General features: G+C 53.3%; 2 protein-coding genes across 3 annotated transcripts; both read right to left on the reverse strand.

Annotated features, from left to right (window-relative positions):
• Positions 1-1,916: 1,916 nt before the first annotated feature.
• LOC102244446 (Ig lambda-7 chain C region) lies at positions 1,917-9,773 on the reverse strand. 2 transcript variants are annotated; one of them, XM_014547098.1, is made up of 3 exons: positions 9,562-9,773; positions 3,810-3,928; positions 1,917-2,251 (listed from the first exon to the last, which is right to left on the reverse strand). In XM_014547098.1, exons 1-3 carry the CDS (start codon positions 9,756-9,758, stop codon positions 1,932-1,934), a joined length of 636 nt encoding a protein of 211 aa, XP_014402584.1. In that variant the 5' UTR covers positions 9,759-9,773; the 3' UTR covers positions 1,917-1,931. The 2 variants fall into 2 exon arrangements, with proteins under 2 accessions (XP_014402584.1, XP_014402583.1); XM_014547097.1 differs by having other exon boundaries at positions 3,810-3,931.
• A 5,552-nt stretch (positions 9,774-15,325) lies between these two features.
• Positions 15,326-15,922, reverse strand: LOC102243092 (immunoglobulin iota chain). Its single transcript, XM_005875574.2, has 2 exons — positions 15,859-15,922; positions 15,326-15,773 (listed from the first exon to the last, which is right to left on the reverse strand). The coding sequence occupies exons 1-2, from the start codon at positions 15,902-15,904 to the stop codon at positions 15,367-15,369; spliced, it is 453 nt and encodes a 150-aa protein (XP_005875636.1). The 5' UTR covers positions 15,905-15,922; the 3' UTR covers positions 15,326-15,366.
• Between the last annotated feature and the right edge of the window lie 1,599 nt (positions 15,923-17,521).

Consider the following 17,521-nt stretch of genomic DNA (forward strand, 5'->3'; position numbering starts at 1 on the left):
GATATATTGAAAAACTGTGCCTTTTAGTGCCCTATTTGCCTCTTCATGCTTCTAGCTTAAACTTCTCTTTTCCAAATATTATAATTCCTTTGCTTTTCTTGCATTTGCATGGGAGTTTATTTAGCTCAGCATTTTAATTTTTAAATGTGTGTATATATTTTGCTATATATCTGTAACTTATAAACACCAAATTCTTGGATTTGATTTTCTGATTCTTTCTGTAATTCTTTTCCTTCTTGTGTAAGAAGTTCTGTCATTAACATTATTGTTTAGAGTAAGGTAGAAATTTGCATTTTAACATTTTAGTATCTGTTCATTCCTTTAACCCACAAAGGCCATGGCTCATTCATGCGTGGAGTAGCATTTTGGGGTAGACTAGAAGTCTGCCATTGGGCGTACCTGCTCCTTGCCTTCATCAGTGCCAGACTCTGTCTGAAGCCCACTCTTCAAGTCACGGGCTCTATTTCCAGTGTCCTTGGCTGCAATGTGGGGGAATGATGCCACCTCATAGCCTCGTGGAGCCCAGAGGACTAAGGAAAACAAACCTGCATGGCAAACAGCGGGCACAGATGATGACTCTACTATTAGTATTTCGAATATTGGATTTTCTGTTCTTGCTCCTCAAGTTCTTTGAACATAAAACATTACATTGTGCTTTACGTTTTAGAGAATCCTACCAGATGTAGCAAAGAATTAAGTAGACATCACAGATGCATCCCGCCCTCCCAGAGTGAACCCACAGTCACTTGAAGAGAGGTGGGGACCCTGGTCTCATAACCCCCTTCCCCACCACCTGTCTGTCCCAGGTTGGCTCCACCTCAACCTTCCCCTTCCTCCCTTAACCCCCTCCTGTGGTGGGGGAAGGGCACAACTGCAGAGGCTCAGAAGATGGCCCCTTATGGCCACTCCTGTTACAGTGGGGAAGCTGAGGCCAGTGACTTACCAAAAGTGCGATGTAGTGTCAGACCCCCCCGGCAGTCGTGGGGAAGAACATGTCTGGATGCTACGCTGGAGCCCCAGCCAGTTGCTGCCAGGGTTTATCAGAGGTGGCAGGTGGGTTTAGACATCTCGGGCCAAGGTGAAAACCAAATTGCCTCAATCTGTTCAGAGTTGCCCAACTCTTGGGGATAATTGGACATTCGCAAACATCACACAAAATGGATATATTTACTAGAATGCTGATGCCTCGATTTACTGGGGTGGGGAAAGAGAACCCCTTTTCTTATGGGAGAACCCCATCTTCAGTATCTGATAACCCAGAAACCAAGGTGGGTGTGAAATTGGTGTGTCTCTCTCACATTGATCTTTCTCTCCTTCCCTCTCTCTCTCTAAAAATCAATAGGAAAAATATCCTCAGGTGAGGATTACCAAAAAACCAAGACTGATTCTGCTAGAGTGTCCTGGACCCCTTGGGGGGTCCGGCCTGACGGAGTGAAAGGGAGGGGGCGAGGGTGGGCAGGAGCTGAGCTGGGCATGGAGGGAGCAGGGCATCCCAGGGGGCGAGGGCCGGAACAGAGGGCATCTGCACCCAGACAGGAGTGAGAGCTTATCTGGCGGTCACCGGCCATGGCCAGCTCCGTCCGACCAGGAGGGAGGGACATAATGGGCTGGAGGAGGAACTGGGGAAGGAGAGGGCAGAGGGACTGAATGGTGACCGGACTCCTTGTGTCCTGGTCAGGTTCCTGGGAGGTGCCCCAGGAAACTCCTGCTGGGCACAAAGGGTTCTCCCACCCACCCCGAGAACCAGGGAAAGCCACAGGTTAAATACGAGACTAGAAACGAATGAGCAGAGAGCATGGGTTCTGATTGACAAGAAGAACGTTTTGAGAATTGATTGGGTTCAGGGAGCGGGGCTGGGGATGACTCAGGTGGAAGGGGAGACCTCCCAGAGGTCCCAAGGCTCCGCCCCCGAGGGTGGGGGGCTCAGGGCCCTAGGAACACTCCGTGGGGACCACGGTCTTCTCCACGGTGCCGCCCTCGTGCGTGACCTGGCAGCTGAAGCTGCCGCCAGATTTCCACTTGTCGGGCGTCAGGCTCAGGTAGCTGCTGGCCGCGTACTTGTTGTTGCTCTGCTTGGAGGGCTTGGTGGTCTCCACGCCCTGGGTGACGGGGGTGCCATTTGCCTTCCAGGCCACCGTCACGCTGCCCGGGTAGAAGTCACTGATGAGACACACCAGCGTGGCCTTGTTGGTGTGGAGCTCCTCAGGGGAGGGCGGGAACAGAGTGACCGAGGGTGCGGACGCGGGCTGACCTGTGTGGACAGAGAAGGGGTGTGAGACGCAGAGGGGGGCGGGTGTTGGTGCAGCCCCCCTACTGATCTGCATCCTCTGTGACCCGTCCATTGTGGCCATGTTTGTTCCCCCAGGGGACCCTCCTTCCTTCTTTGTCTCCTCCTTTCCTCTCAGCCCCTGGACAGCAGGCAGTCCCCACCCGTCCAGAAGCCCTTCCAAGTCACCTCCCGGTGATCTGGTCAAGCCCCTCCACCTGTAGCCTCAGTTTCCCCGAGTGTAAGCGGGGCAGGCTGACCTCCCTCCTCCAGTCTCGGAGTCTGAGTGTGGGGTCTGGCTCCGAACTCCCGAGCCCTCAGCCCAGCGTCAGGCCCCACCTCACTTCATCCTTCTGGAGCCCCAGGCCTCTGCGATCTGGGCTCCCCCAACCGGCCTGATGGTGTGTGGGGAGGCCCAAGCCTGAGCCCCGCACACAGAGGGGCCTGGCGCCCCCGTCGCCCTTGGGCACCCCGCGTGGCCGCAGCCCGGCCTCAGCTCTCCAATGAGGGCTGAGGCCGAAGCCCAGGGGCCTCTCAGGCTCTGCCTGCCTCCCGCCCCTTGTGCCCTGACCCAGCACCCTGCACCTCGGCTGCATCTTTGGCGCTGCTCCCCCTGATGACGGGCACTGTGGCCCCACGCCACCCCAGGACCTCTGACAACTGACTTCATGGGGCAGTTTGCAGCCCCCTAGTCCACTCCCCACGCTGTCATCTCTGAGTCTAATGCTCCCTAGAGGAAGGTGGTTGGCCGACCCGTGGACAGAGATTATGGCTCCAGGGACAGGGGAGTCTGTGCCTCACAGAACCTGCTCCTCTCTGACCGCTGTCCTGGGAGGCTGAGCCGCTGGCCACCTTACCTGCCACACCTGTGTCTTTGCCTCCCCATGTCCTCACAGCCCGGAGAGCTTTAGCTCCACCTTCCATAGGCCTCCCTCGGGCTGACCCTTTGCCCCTGGAGGTTGTGGTCACAGCCTCAGCCCTGTCCCCAGACGACTACATGGCTCTCCCCACGTGGATGGGCATCGAGCCCTCGGCCCAGACCCCAGGGCCTCCGGACTGCCTAGTCCCCTTGTGGGTGTCTGTCCTGCAAGAGAGACAGGAGCCCCATTCCTGGGCCAAACCCCAGTCTCAGCCCCCGGGACCCAGCTGCTTCAAGCTGCCAGACTCTGTACGTGGCTACTCCTGCTGTTGGGCCCTCCCTGCTGGTTACCCTGAGACCAACCCGTCTCCCCCAGACCTTATAGAGAGAGGCGGGGATCGGCTATTTTTCCCTATTAGATATTTTTATTGATTTTTATTTTGGGGAGGGGGGGAGGAAGGGAGAGGAAGAGAAACATCAAAATGCCCCCTGACCAGGAATCAAGCCAGCAACCTTTGGTGCCCAGGACGCCGACGCCCAAACAACTGAGCCACACAGGCCAGGGCCTGGGGACGGGTTCTGAAGGCTGGGAGGGCAGAGGGGAAGCAGCCTACAGAGAGAGAGGAGTGTTTCCCAAGACAGCAGAGGGTGGGACGCATGGAAAAGGTGACGAGAGCCGCTTACCCAGGACGATGAGCTGGGTCCCGCTGCTGAAGACATACCACGGCGACTGAAGATCGGACCAAAACCCGCCGGGCCAGCACCTGGGGCCTGTCCCCTGGGGGCCAGTCCTGAGCAGGAACCTGCTGGGTATGATGGGCACAGGGCTGCAGCAGGGGGTGGGGCAGGTGGGTGGCCCGGCTCCCTTTCTGAGGCAGGTACCACCTGTGCTTTGGAGTCACCTAGCGTGTGATCCCCCCTCGTCTGGTCACCACGGAATCCTTAGTGCTGACGTGTCCCTCCAGGCAGCTGTGTGGGGCGGCCAGAGGATCCTGAACTTGCTTGATCTGCTTGACCTCTCCTGGCCTCATCCTAGGGACTCTGAGGGTTCCTTCCCCACAATTCCCCACAGTCCAGCCAGGTGGGCTTCTTCCCTGGGCCCAGGACACCGGGTCGTTCCTGACTCACAGTGTTCCCACGGAGAACCCCTTTCCCTGTGTCTCCACATGTCAAGACACGATTCAGTTCTCTTTATGAAGCCTTCTCCGATCTCTTCCAGTGGCCGGCAAACTGCGGCTCGCGAGCCACATGCAAGACACAATTCAGTTCTTTATGAAGCCTTCTCTGATCTCTTAAACCACTCGTTTTGTCCATCCATCCATTAATTTCTCCATCCACCACCCATCCGTCATCCAACCATCCATTTAATAATGGCCCCCAAGCACTTGTCTGCCAGTAACGGTCTCCTGTGCTGAGACATGGCAGGGCCCCCGGTTCTCATCTCCATCTCTCCCTAAAACCTCTCGGTTAAGGCTGACAAGTCCCTCTTCCCTGTCAAGTCTGAGATCCCCTCCCCAGTTCCTGTTGTACCTTACGTTTTTGCAGGATGCAACACAGAGGTGGGTCCTCTTTCCAGTGACTCTCCCCCTGGGTACCTGAGACCTCTCACTCTTGTCCTCCTCTGGCTTCCCTTTCTTTATGGCCCATACATGGCCACTGGCCCGTTCTTTGCCATCTCACCCTGTGGATTCCCACCACCGCCTGTATGGTGAGGCTCTAGTCCAGTGGTTCTCAACCTTCTGGCCCTTTAAGTACAGTTCCTCATGTTGTGACCCAACCATAAAATTATTTTCGTTGCTACTTCATAACTGGACTAGTTATGAATCGTCATGTAAATATCTGATATGCAGGATGGTCTTAGGTGACCCCTGTGAAAGGGTCGTTCGACCCCCAAAGGGGTCGCGACCCACAGGTTGAGAACCACTGCTCTAGTCTATCCAGCTCCAAGCCTTCTCTCTCCACGGCTCTGCCTAAATTGCCCGGTGAGCGTCTTCAGCTGGAACCGCTGCTCTAGTCTATCCAGCTCCAAGCCTCTCTCCACGGCTCTGCCTAAATTGCCCGGTGAGCGTCTTCAGCTGGATGGCCCACAGGAATCGCAACTCACCACATCCAACTGAGGCTGGCCACCCTTCTCCCAACCCAGTTCTTTTCTGTCTTCACCTTGTCACGCGTGATCATGAGTGTTCTCATCTCCGCTCACCCCCAGGCCCGAAGTCTGTGTTCTTAAATTCAGCATCTAAATATTCCCTTTAAAGTTAAAACTAGAAGCCCCAGATTTTGTTTTGCTGATTTTAACTTCCCACTCATACAAAATGTGGCATTGAGTTGGGCCTTATTGGTTGTAAGCATTTCTGCATTTTCACCTTAGAAGCTGGTCCAGTCAGCAGTGGTTGGTTTTGTGATGCAAATATAAGATTTTTTTTGCATTAATTTTTTATTGTTTTAAAATTGCATATATAACACAATTAAGCAATATAGAAGTGCACTTTAAAAAGTACACCTAATATTTATCTATCTATATAGTGTCATTTTCTTTCTTTATTGTGGTAAAATAAACATAGCATAAAATTTCCCACTTTAACTCATTCTATGAGGCTGGTATTACCCTAATACCAAAAGCAGAGCAAGGCATTATAAGAAAAGAAAACTAAAGACATATCTCTCATGAATAAAGATGCAAAAATCCTCAAAAAATATTTACAAATCAAATCCAACAATGTATAAAAAGAATTATGCACCATGATCAAGTGGGATTTATCTCAGGCATGCAAGACTGGTTCAACATTTGAAAATCAATTAATGTAATCTATCACAGAAACAGGCTAAGGAAGAAAAATCACATGACTATGTTACTAGATGCAGAAAAAGCAGTTGACAAAATTCAACACCCATTCACGGTAAAAAACTCTCACGGGAGAACTTACTTAACTTGCTAAAAGATATCTACAAAAAACCTATAGCTAGCCCTGGCTGAGTAGGTCAGCTGGTTCGAGCATCACCCCAATACACCAAGGTGTAGGTTCAATCCCCAGTGAGGGCACATACAAGACAACCAATTAATGCATAAATAAGTGGAACAACAAGTCAAAGTTTATCTCTCTCTCTCTCTCCCTAAAAATCAATTAAAAAACACACAAACAAACCTATAGCTAACATCATAATTAATGGGAGAAACTTGAAGCTTTCCTGCTAAGGTCAGTAGCAAGGTAAAGATGTTTCTTCTCACCACTGCTTTTCAATATTGTATTGAAAATTGAAGAGCAGTGGCTAATGCAATAAAATAGTGAAATAAAAGGTATACAGATTTTGAGAGAAGAAATAAATGGATAATGTGATTGTGTAGAAAATCCAAAAGAATTCACACACACACACACACACACACACAAAAATCCAGTTTTGCTCAGTGGTTAGATTGTTGGCCTGCGAATGGATTCTGGTCAAGAGCACGTACCTTGTACCTCTGTTGCAGGTTTGATCCCTGGCACAGTTTGGGGCACATGTGGGAGGCAACCAAGCAATGTGTCTCTCTCACATCTATGTTTCTCTCTCTCTCTTTCTCCCCCGCCCCCCCACTCCTCCCTCCTTTCTACTTTCTCTAAAATCAAAAGAAAAAAAAATCCTCAGGTAGGATTAGAAAAACACACACCCCCTCTTGGAGCTAATAAGCAATTACAGCAAGGTTTCAAGGTACGAGACTAATGTACAAGTCAAATACTTTCACTTACACCAGCAACGACAGTAGAATTTGAAATTAAAAACAACACCTCCCCCTTTCCTGGGTCTGCCTCTCCCACCCCTTCCCCCAGCTCCCTGCCTCCTCTGCACACCCCCCTTTCTTCTTGGCTGACGCTGCTCTCTGCCTGGAGCATTCCCATATGGGTCAGCGCCCCTCCGTCTGTACGACCAGCTTGGGCAGGCCCCCGGCCACTTTACTGCTCCTGAAGTGTCCAGGGGTCTGTCCCCAGGACTGTACACGACCCTCTTGGTTCACACTGACCCTCTCTGTATCCCCCAGCCCCGAGTGGCCCCTCAGTGAGCGGATGTTCTTGGGGAAGAGCAGCTCTTTGCAGACCACCCCTTCTCTCGGACCATTTTGTTGAGATACAGGACACACTGATGCAGTCACCGTGTTCTCTTAACTGTCTATCAAAAAAGGCAGGGGGTGCCCTGGCTGATTTTGTTCAGTGGTTAGAGCGTCAGCCCATGGACCGAGGGGTTTCGGGTTCGAGTCTCAGTCAAGGGCACACGGTCAAGGACACGAGTACCTGGGTTGCAGGATCCCCACCCCATGGTGTGCATGTGGGAAGCAACCAATCAATGTGTCTCTCTCACATTGACGTTTCTCTCTCTCTTCCCCTTCCTCCCTCCCTTCCACTCTAAAAATCGATGGAAGAAAAAAACAAACAAACAACAACAAAAACCCCAAAAATCAATGGAAGAAAATATCCTCGGGTGAGGATTAACAACAACAACGAAAAAGGCAGGGTGCATCCTGGCTCTTCCCTTCCCGTTCCTCCCACCTTCTGATCCCACCTTCTGAATCTGCCCACATACCTGTCCACTCTGCCTGGGCCACCGCCACGCCCTCCCGAGGTCTCTCTAGTCCCGATTTCCATCCCCTTCCACCCACCCAAATGTCGTTTTCTTGCAACATCCCTCAGGACTCCCAGATGAAGTCTGTCCTCCAAGGATGGGTCCTCCAGGTCTGGGCCTGGCCACCTGCCCGGCCTCCCCTCAGACCCCCTTGGTCCCAGGACCCACCGCTCCAGCTCGGGGGACCACTGGCAGCTTTCGGAGGTGGGTCGCACTATCTGTGCTCCCTCCGCAGTGGGGCCTCCTCCGCCCTTCCCTGTGGGTGCCTCTGTCCTGCAGGCATCCCCCTGCGTGTGGTGTCGCTTCACCCCGCCCCCCTCTCTGGGGGGACTGAGTGGGGCAGACTCTTGTTCCCCTGGGATCCCGGCCTCAGCCTTTGACCCTGGTGGGGGCTCCATCTCTCCTCGTGCTTTCCTGGGCGCTGCCCTTGCTCAGCGGTCCCTGCAGGACACGGAGACGCCAGTCCTGGCCTGACACCCACAGGTGCTGACCCACCTCCCTGCTGCGCTGCTGGAGTAGCAGCCGATCAGCTCTCTCCATCCCAGCCCTTCATCCCGGCGGCCCCAGCATCCCTGGTGTGGGTTCCAGGCCACAAGGCCCTCATCCTGTTAGGACCCCGCACTTTGCAGAGGGGGAAGCTGAGGCCCGGAGAGGTGGACTTGTCAGCCCAGTTTAGGGGCTGGAGATGGGGATGGCTGGAGGCCATTGAGCGTGGGTCCTGGAGTCTGCACCAGCTGTGTGACTTTGGGCAGGTCCCCGCACCTCTCTGAGCTTCTATCCCCATCTGTGAATTGGATGACTGCGGGATCGTCCTGTGGGGCCATGGAGAGGGAGGTTCTGCCCCTAAAATGATTGCTGCCCAGGATGAGGGTGTCATTGTGCCACTGATTCTCTTAAGTGGTTCCAGATGCTCAGCCCTTGGTCCAGGACTTCCCACCGCACAGAGAGGAGGGGCTGGGGCCACACGTCAAGGTGGGACAGACCAAGACCCTCAAAAGCCCTCACCCTAGGCCTTTCCCACAGCGGTGTCTGTGTCCTGGGTGGGCTTGGGCCCCTGGGAGGACAGCCCCAAGAGGCAGCCCAGGCTGAAGGTCCTTGGCTCAGGGCCTGGTGACCCGAGGACACCAGGGAAGGTACCCCCACCTCAAGGCATCAGCCAGGGTCTGTGCCCCCTGCTCCAGGGAGTGGTACCTACTCAGAGGGGGAGAGTGAGAACATGGCTCATCAGCTAAGACAGTGGTCGGCAAACTGCGGCTCGTGAGCCACATGCGGCTCTTTGGCCCCTTGAGTGTGGCTTTTCCACAAAATACTGGCTCTCCCACAAAATACCGACTTCTGCGCATGGGCCACGAAGTTTCAATCGCACTGTACGTGCACGCCTGCACGTGGTATTTTGAGGAAGAGCCACACTCAAGGGGCCAAAGAGCCGCATGTGGCTCGCGAGCCGCAGTTTGCCGACCACGGGCTAAGAGAAGGAGGCCCGGCTCCCTGGGACAACAGCACCCACACCCGCGGGGACGTCCTGCCCCTGCCTCGGTGTCTGCCCCACCCAGAAGACCAGGTGAGGCACTAGTCTTGGGTGCAAACTTTAAGGGGTGCCAAAAGCCCCAGGAAAGAAGATAAATACATTTCAACACAATATTAAAAAGTAAAAATCAATGCAAACAAATCCACACCGAACAAAAGGTCAGCTCTCTAAACAAAGCCAGCGTCTGCCCAGGCCCCTGCTCTCCAGCCGACCCTCCCTTCTCTCCCCTTCCCCTCATTGCCACGCTCTGTCCCCCACTCCCAGTTTGGGCTCAGGGACCCTCAGGTCCCCCACATGACTCACTCCGCCCCTTACCTTCCCCACAGGCTCCTAGGGCTGCTCCTTGTCGGGGCTCCAGAGCCTGGAGCCCTGCTGTGAGGTGCGGTGGTCGAGGACAGCAGGCCATGGGCGCCCACGGCCAGGCCCAGCAGCATCAGGGGCCAGAGCTGCCTGAAGCCAGGGCTCTGCCCCCCGCGGGCCTCATAGCCCACCGGCCCTATTCTGGGCCTCATCTGCGCTCAGGGTCAAAGGCACCCCTGGCTGACCTGCTGGTGTACGCGTCCAGTGGGGAGGGTTAGGCTGGCAGGTGCCTCTGTCCCCCTCGCTGACAGTGACTGTCCCAGTGCGCCCGGGCCATGGCCCTGTCATCCGCCTGGGCCTTTTCTGGTTGCTGCCCCCAGTGCCCCGCCCCCTCCAGGGCCATGGCCGTTACTCCTGAGGGTCTCTCCCAGCGGGGCATCTGCCAACTGCCATGCTGTGGTCAGGATCCAGGGTTCAACTGCCCCCCAACCACAGCTGCCAGCCTGGCTGGGCCCCTGGGGCCTTGTGTGGATGGAGCACACCTGCTCCTGCCCGGCGTCCGGTGGGCCAGGGGTCACCTGAGTTCAGCTGTGGCCTGGGCCTGGGGCTCCTCTTCTGACCAGACCTGGGCGGTCGTGGTGACGGGAGAAAACAGGTGTTGGTTTAGCGAGAAGCCAGTGTTCAAGCCGGGGATTGTGATGGAATTATGAAGATTATAAAAGCGGCGCGCCACATCCAGCTCAGTTTGCAACCGCCCTTTGCTTCAGAGTCTGTGCCCCAGTCCCCGCAGACCCAGCGTGTCCGGGGCAGCGCCACGCCCATGGCTTGTCCATCTCCGCGAGGCTCTTCCCAGGGCCCCAGAGTGGATTTCATGGATGCCACCTGCCCTGGGGGAGTTGGGCCACCCGGACCCCCTGCTGGAGTCTGTCTAGCCATGGTCACGGCGCTGTAACCGACTGACCGGCTGATGTCTCGGGGTATGGAGGGACCCCTGGGACGCCCCCCATCCAGTCCAGCTTCTCCCTTTTGAGGTGCTTAGTCCTTTGTGCCTCTGACCTGGGCTCCCCTGGGGAGCTGTCCCAGGGGTCCAAGCTGAAGCCGCTCCATCCCAGAACCCCCGTGTGGGTGTGACACTCACCAGTGCCCAGGACCCAGAAGTGGGGGTTCCTCTGGGGACAGCCCCAGGTCTTGGAGAGGAGAAAGGACTGTCTCTAAGCGCAGGGATCCCAGCTGCTCCCTCCACCTCGGCCCCTCTACCTGCCTCAGCCTCTGGGCAGTGGCTGCTGGAAACCACATCCTCTTGTGGTGGCCACGGTCAGGAATCCAGACCTGGCTGGACACTGAGGGCTGGGCTGGCTGGGCTGGGCCTGCCCAGGTGGTGCAGCTGCAGCCCGGCCGCCCAGGCCTGCTTCCTCCAGCCCCGCACAGGGACGAGCCTAGGGCTGGACTCAGGCCGGCCGGAAAGGTCTGGGTCCAGCTGCCCCTGGCTCCTCTGTGCCCTGTCCTGCCTTCTCTCCGGGAGCAGGGGGTGTGTCCCTGTCCAGTCACTTCTGCCCTGCTCCGTGTCAAAGGGCACCCTCCCTCCCCCAGCCTCCTGCTGGTCACTCCCCTGCTCACTCTCCACCTCACAGGCCTGAGTCTTCGCTGCAGCCACCATGGGCTCTTCTCTTCCAGGCCATCACCGGAGCAGGCATGTGGACCACCTTCCCAAGGTCCCAGGTGCAAATTTTCTAGAAAATCCCAGGTTCTCAGGGTCACTGGACCTGCAGGATGGCTCCCGAGCCGTCTTTGGGGTAGTGGCTGCTATTTTGGAAGGTTCAAAACATCTACAAAGCCGAGAGATTTCATTCAACATGAGGGTGATGATGTAGCTGCTGTTGTTTATTTCAGGCCAGTGTGATGGTTAATTTTATGTGTCAACTTGGCTGGTCACAGTACATATAAATTCTGCTACTTTTATTTTTAAAAATGAAAAAAACATGTTTTTATTGATTTGAGAGAGAAAGATAGACATATCAATGATGAGAGAGAATCATTGATTGGCTGCCTCCTGCACACACCCTAATGGGGATCAAGCCCACAGCCAGGCATGTGCCCTGAAGGGGAATCGAACCGTGACCAACCACTGAGCCACGCCGGCCGGGATATACTATTTTTGACACATCAACATGTTCTTGGTTGGAGACCAATTTTACTGGGCTTGTACTGGCCAAAGATAGAATACTTATAATAATTGCCATGGATTTAAATACCTCAGATATGCTTATACCCATGCACTTCTAGTGATACTAACAAACTCAAGTTGTGTGATGCTGGCACACTGACTTGTTCTTTTGATAGTTGGTAAATAAAGAAGAAAGATATCAAACACTTATCTTGCCTTTACTATACTAGTAGAAACAGTCCCCCAGGCAACTAAATCATTGATGAGTGGAAGTGTTCTTTGTAGAAGTTTTCTAGTTAATAAGTGAAGCAGAAATGCTAGAAGGAAAATATCCCCATTTTGCATCCCATAATGAACCAATGGATTTGAGTGTTGTGCATACGTCACAAAAATGCAACTTAGAATGAAATGCCAGAGCTCTTTGTATCCTAATGGGCCTCCACGTGTTAATTCTACCCTCCCTCTTTCCGTGGGGCCACCTCCCGTAGCTCATCTTGCCAAATCATGTCACAACCACACTGGCCTTGGGTAGGCACAGGGAGCCCTGGCCTTTCCCTCCATCTGATCGGCATGCTCCGTCCTCCGCAGGCCCCTGGTTCTTCCTCAGAGACCCTCCCAGGGGTCTCAGAGTCCAACTCAGGTCAGAATGTTTGGGTCCCTCGTCTTTAGCACCACTGCTGACGTGTCCGAGCCCATTGGGTTCTGTGTTTCTGTGTAAAACTTGGGAGCTCCATCAAGCATGTATATGCACAAACCACAGCTCTTAGCACCCCACACTCTTGTTCCGTATCACAGTCAGGAGGCCCGTTGACACTTTGCTATGCCAGGCAGCAGATCCCAACAGTCTGGGAATCCCACCTTCTCCAATATCTCGAGTCTCCATTACCAATACAGAACGTGTCCCAAGTGTTCCTGTCCCTGCATTAGTCTATTTCAAAACTTTCCTTTCCTCACCACTTCTGGTTGTTGACTCTAATCACCGGTGTCACTTACCAGGCATCAGAAGGTGTGTGTGTGTGTGTGTGTGTGAGAGAGAGAGAGAGAGAGAGAGAGAGAGAGAGGGAGAGAGGGAGAGAGAGAGAGAATGGTGACAGAGCTTTCCCTTCTTAGGGAATCACAATGACCCCAGCCATCCAGTGGGATCCTGGAATGGCAGGGTCTTTGGAACCCACGGCTTCATTCAGTCATGCATTCGTTTACTCCTTCATCTCTTCACCCAACTCTATTATCTCCTAGCGTCCATCACACACACAATGAGATGAACGGATCTTGCCCACTGAGAACGAGCAGTTTCGTGGAGGAGAGAGACTTGCAAAATAAACGTAGAGCTGTGTGGCAGGTGCTAAATATAGTTAGGAAAACACATGTCTGCAGATCGCAGGAAGTCAGTAACTGAATAAACAGGTCAGGGGAATCTTGCCCAAGGAGTGAGATTTGAGGTCATGGTGGGACCCTGAGTCCGTGCAGCCAGCTGGAGGTCACTGACAAGGGGCAGCAAGGAAACACCCTGAGCAAAGGTTTGGACGCAACCAAGAGAAGCAAGTGTCGGGTCAAGTGCAGGTGGTTTAATATGACACAGACAGTGGGGGGCGGGGGCGGGGGGGCGCACAAGACGTGGGACTTGGTTCAGAGCTGGGCCACCTCCCAAGGCTGTGTCAGGATAAGGAGTCTGAATTTTCTTCCTTCAGCCTGTCCTGTCCTGTCCCTGTACTCCCTGGGAACGTGGCTGGTCCAAACGGAGATGAACCACAGTGTAAAATACACACTGGATTTTGAAGATTAAAAAGAAAGAGTTTAAACCATCTTATAACTAATTTTATTATTTTTTTTATTATAACTAATTTTATATTGATTGCATGTTGAAATGACAGTATCTGGGATATATATTGGGGTAAAACTGATTTCACTTGTTTCCTTTTAAAATAAATGTAGCCAGCAGAAAGTTGGAAATGACAGAAATGGCTTGCGTACATGCTTTTGACAGCGGGAGACAATCCAAGGTTAGAGAGGAGTGCAGGCAAGGCTGGAGCTGGGAATAACGAGGGGATTGGACTAGGGAGAAGGCCAGGCCTGGTGACTGATGAAGAAGTAATGATACTACTATTTCATTGAGCACCCATTATAGTTAAGCCCAGGTAAGCACTTTATATAAATTTATGGGTGCTATTATTATACTCTTTATATACAACATTGGAAATGTTGGCCTAGAATTCATCTGACCCTACCAAGGCTGACCGGAGCTAAGACTCACACTCTGCCTGGCCCGAGGCCTGAGGCCAGGGTCTCGCCCCACAGGAATCTGGTAGGGCGGGGCATTAAGATGATGGAGGAGCCCAGTACAACGCTGGTTCTCTGGGTCTATTGTCGTAGCACGGAATCCCGGAATGACGAAGGATGAACGCAGAAGGGCAGGTTACAGGCAAAGACGGGGTCCTTTGGGACCACCTGTCTGGCCTTTAACAACATGAGCCTGCCCTGGCTGGTTGGCTCAGTGGTTGGAGGTGGTCCCATACACCAAAAGGTTGTGGGTTGGATTCAGGTCAGAGCACATACCTAGGTTGTGGGTTACCTAGATTGAGAGTTTGATCCCTGGTCAGGACACGTACGGGAGGCAACCGATCCATGTTTCTCTCTCTCTGTCTCCCTTCCTTCCTCTCTAAAAATCAATAAAAACATAGTCTAGCATCTCTCTCTATGTAGCATGCCCACACCTTTCCCCATCCCCTTTTTCACACCCCTTTCCCCTAGAGCATGCTCTCTCTCTCTCTCTCTCCTGAAGTCCAAGGGCCCTTCTTTTGCTGTAACTTGTTTCTGAGCCCATTGCTTCTACAACTCACTTCTACCTCTGTGACTTTCTAAATAAACTTTCTCTTGCATAAAAAAACACCCCCCAAAACCAAAAACATGAGCCTGAAGTCTCCTCTTCAGGAACAAAGGCCTGATGCAGAAGGAACTCTGTGCATTTGAGGAAGTGAGAGTTCAAAGGACACCTGAAATAGGCTGTGAGCTGAGGCCATTGTTTTACAAAAGAGACTCAGGCACATGTGCCTACCTTTCTGGGGGACCCCCCCCCGGGTCATTTTAGCCATGATAAGTGGGCATTCTCAGCCAAGTTTAGGGGCACAGGGAACATGGTTTGCCTGGCACCTCTCTGTGCATAGTGGGCAGAGGCCAGGGATGCTGCTCAACTTCCTACAGTGCACAGGACGGCCTGGCCCCAATGTCAATAGCACTGCTCTAGACCTATCACTCAGCATCCACTCTCCCCAGAGGCCCAAATAAGCTGGCCCTGTAACTTCTGCAAATAACCAGGTGACAGCAGAGCGTCCTGTCCTTGGCCAAAGAGTCCCCCCAAAGGTGCTATGTCAGCCCCCTGCCCCCATAACCCACAGGAATCCGTCTCTTGGTACCTTCGTTGGTTCTTGCATGCGTCCCACCCATTTTGACCTTACACAGAACCGCTGGGGCCACCTTAGTATAATTCAGCACACCAGTCACACCAAACAAGTTCCCAAGACACAAGCAGCTTTAATCCCCCAATCCAGCCTCCAACGGGGGCCCAGCTGGACAAGGAGCGACTCCTTCGCTCTGCACAACCCACGGCCCACCCTCCTCCTCGCCCTCTTTGTGGCGATGCGCGCCCTTCTGTCCTCAGTTCACGGTAAGCGTGTCTGGGGTGCCTGGGACACTGAAGCAGCAGGCTCCTTTTCTTCCTCGTTCTCCATCTCCATCTTATCCCTCTCCAAGCTCTGGGTGCCCACAGCACAGTAGTACATAGCCTCATCCTCAGGCTGCAGCCCAGAGATGCTCAAATACCCCGTGTTCTCGGCCACATCTTTGGATCCAGAGAAGCGTGGAGGGACCTTCGGGCCCTGTCTCTTGTCTGAATGGGAGAAATATCTCAGCAAGAATCTGGGAGGGTGTCCGGGCCTCTGCTGGTACCAGTAGATGCTATAAATGCTGACATCATGGTCCCTGCTCAACGTGCAGGCCAGACGGATTGTGGTTCCGAGGGGCGAGGACACAGAAGGTGGCTGATCCAGCATTGGCTGAGGGCCACAACCTGGGGACACAGAAAAACATGGACACCCGGGGCAGGGCAGGGCAAGGGAAGGGGCCAGTGGCTACGAGCTCTGGGGAGTTCTCACCTGTGAGGTAGGCGAGGAGCGCCAGCAGGACAGGAGCCCAGGACATGTTGCAGACGTGCCGAGCTCTGCCTCCTGAACTGTGCAGCCACTGCTCCTGGGGCTCTCTGGGGTCTGGGCAGCCTCCTCCTCCTCCACCCTCCTAGGGGTGGGGCCATTGCACACCCAGTTCCAGCCACCGCCATCCCAAACTTTCTTGGGTTTGCAGCATCAGTTAGGGGAATGGTCCCATGGTGGCCTTTGTGGCTCTGGCCTTGTCCTCATAGAAGCATTCAGGGAGGAAACACCTGCTGGAAGCTCACACCCCAGTGCCCAGGAGGCCAGCCCGCAAGCTTGCGTCCCTGAGGGAGAGCGGCCTCAACGTCCCCTTGAGAAAGCCGAGCCCCGCAGAAACAAGATTCGTGTCCAAATTTACATGCCTGGTGAACTGGGAAGAGGACGCATCCTGAAGGTGGTGAAACACCTGCTCTGAGCAACAGAAAATGTTGGGCCCTGATGGTGAGTGAGACACTGTTCCCTTCCACACTCCTAGCACTTGCTACCCACAAACCTAGAGCAACTCTCCCCCTCACCACGGTCCAACGCAGGCCCTGCCCCAGCCCTGCTGACCGCTCCTCTCCACCATAGTCAACCTACGGGTCCACAGGAGGGCTGACCCGCCGTTCCCTGGGAGGCCTGTGTGGAGGGCTCAGCCGCAGGGCTCTGGGGGCAGAGAGCACTGGCAGCGCTGAGAACACTCTTGAGACCCTCAGGCTTCCTTCTGCTATGCAGAACGAACTCCTGAGCTGGATTAAATGAGCGGTGGGGTTCTGGTTTTGCTTCTCTGCCAACAGATTGCACCACTTAAGTCTTAGATTCAACCTAAGCCATGGCCGCTAGATACACCTGGGGCAGTGTGGAGAACAGACCCTAGGGTGGCAGGGTGGAGGCCAGGAGATCAGTGTGGTGGCAGCCGAGGCAGAGGGAATTGATTGGATCTCAGATATATTTTTAAGACAGTGATGGATAACGAACAAGTGAGAGAAGGGGGAATCCAGAATGCTTTCAAGGCATAGGTTTTGAGCATCAGGGAAGATGGAGTTGCAGTTTTGGAGATAGAGAGGCTGCCAAGGAGGGGGTTCAGAATCAGAAGTTCTGTTTTGAAAGGGAAAGCTCATTGTGACTCTTAATTTTTGGCATTTCCCAACCTTAGTTTGACCATTGAACTTTTTCTTCTTCCAGATCATTTATCAGGGCTAGTATTCCGATAAAAGCAATTTGGGAAAGCATCGACAGGGCCCAAAGGAAATGTGTATATGCTATTGTTTAAAATATATTAAAAGATGAAAGTTATTTTAATTTTTACATACCAGGTAACCCTAGTGCTCTAACACAAAAAAATTACTTTTCTTTTCCAATTCATCTTCCAGATATATTTTACACAGTTCATTCATTCATTGCACAAATGTTTATAGTACTGAAGGAAGCCTGCTATACACACGTGTCGCTTTCATTATTGTAATTATTATTATTTTTTAAAAAATATATTTTATTGATTTTACCATTTCAATGGTAAAATGGAGAGGGATAGAGAGTTAGAAACATCGATCAGCTGCCTCCTGCACACCCCCTACTGGGGATGTGCCCGCAACCAAGGTACATGCCCTTGACCGGAATCGAACCTGGG

Source organism: Myotis brandtii, unplaced genomic scaffold (assembly GCF_000412655.1).
Source record: "Myotis brandtii unplaced genomic scaffold, ASM41265v1 scaffold463, whole genome shotgun sequence".
In the NCBI taxonomy this organism is placed as follows: Eukaryota; Metazoa; Chordata; class Mammalia; order Chiroptera; family Vespertilionidae; genus Myotis; species Myotis brandtii.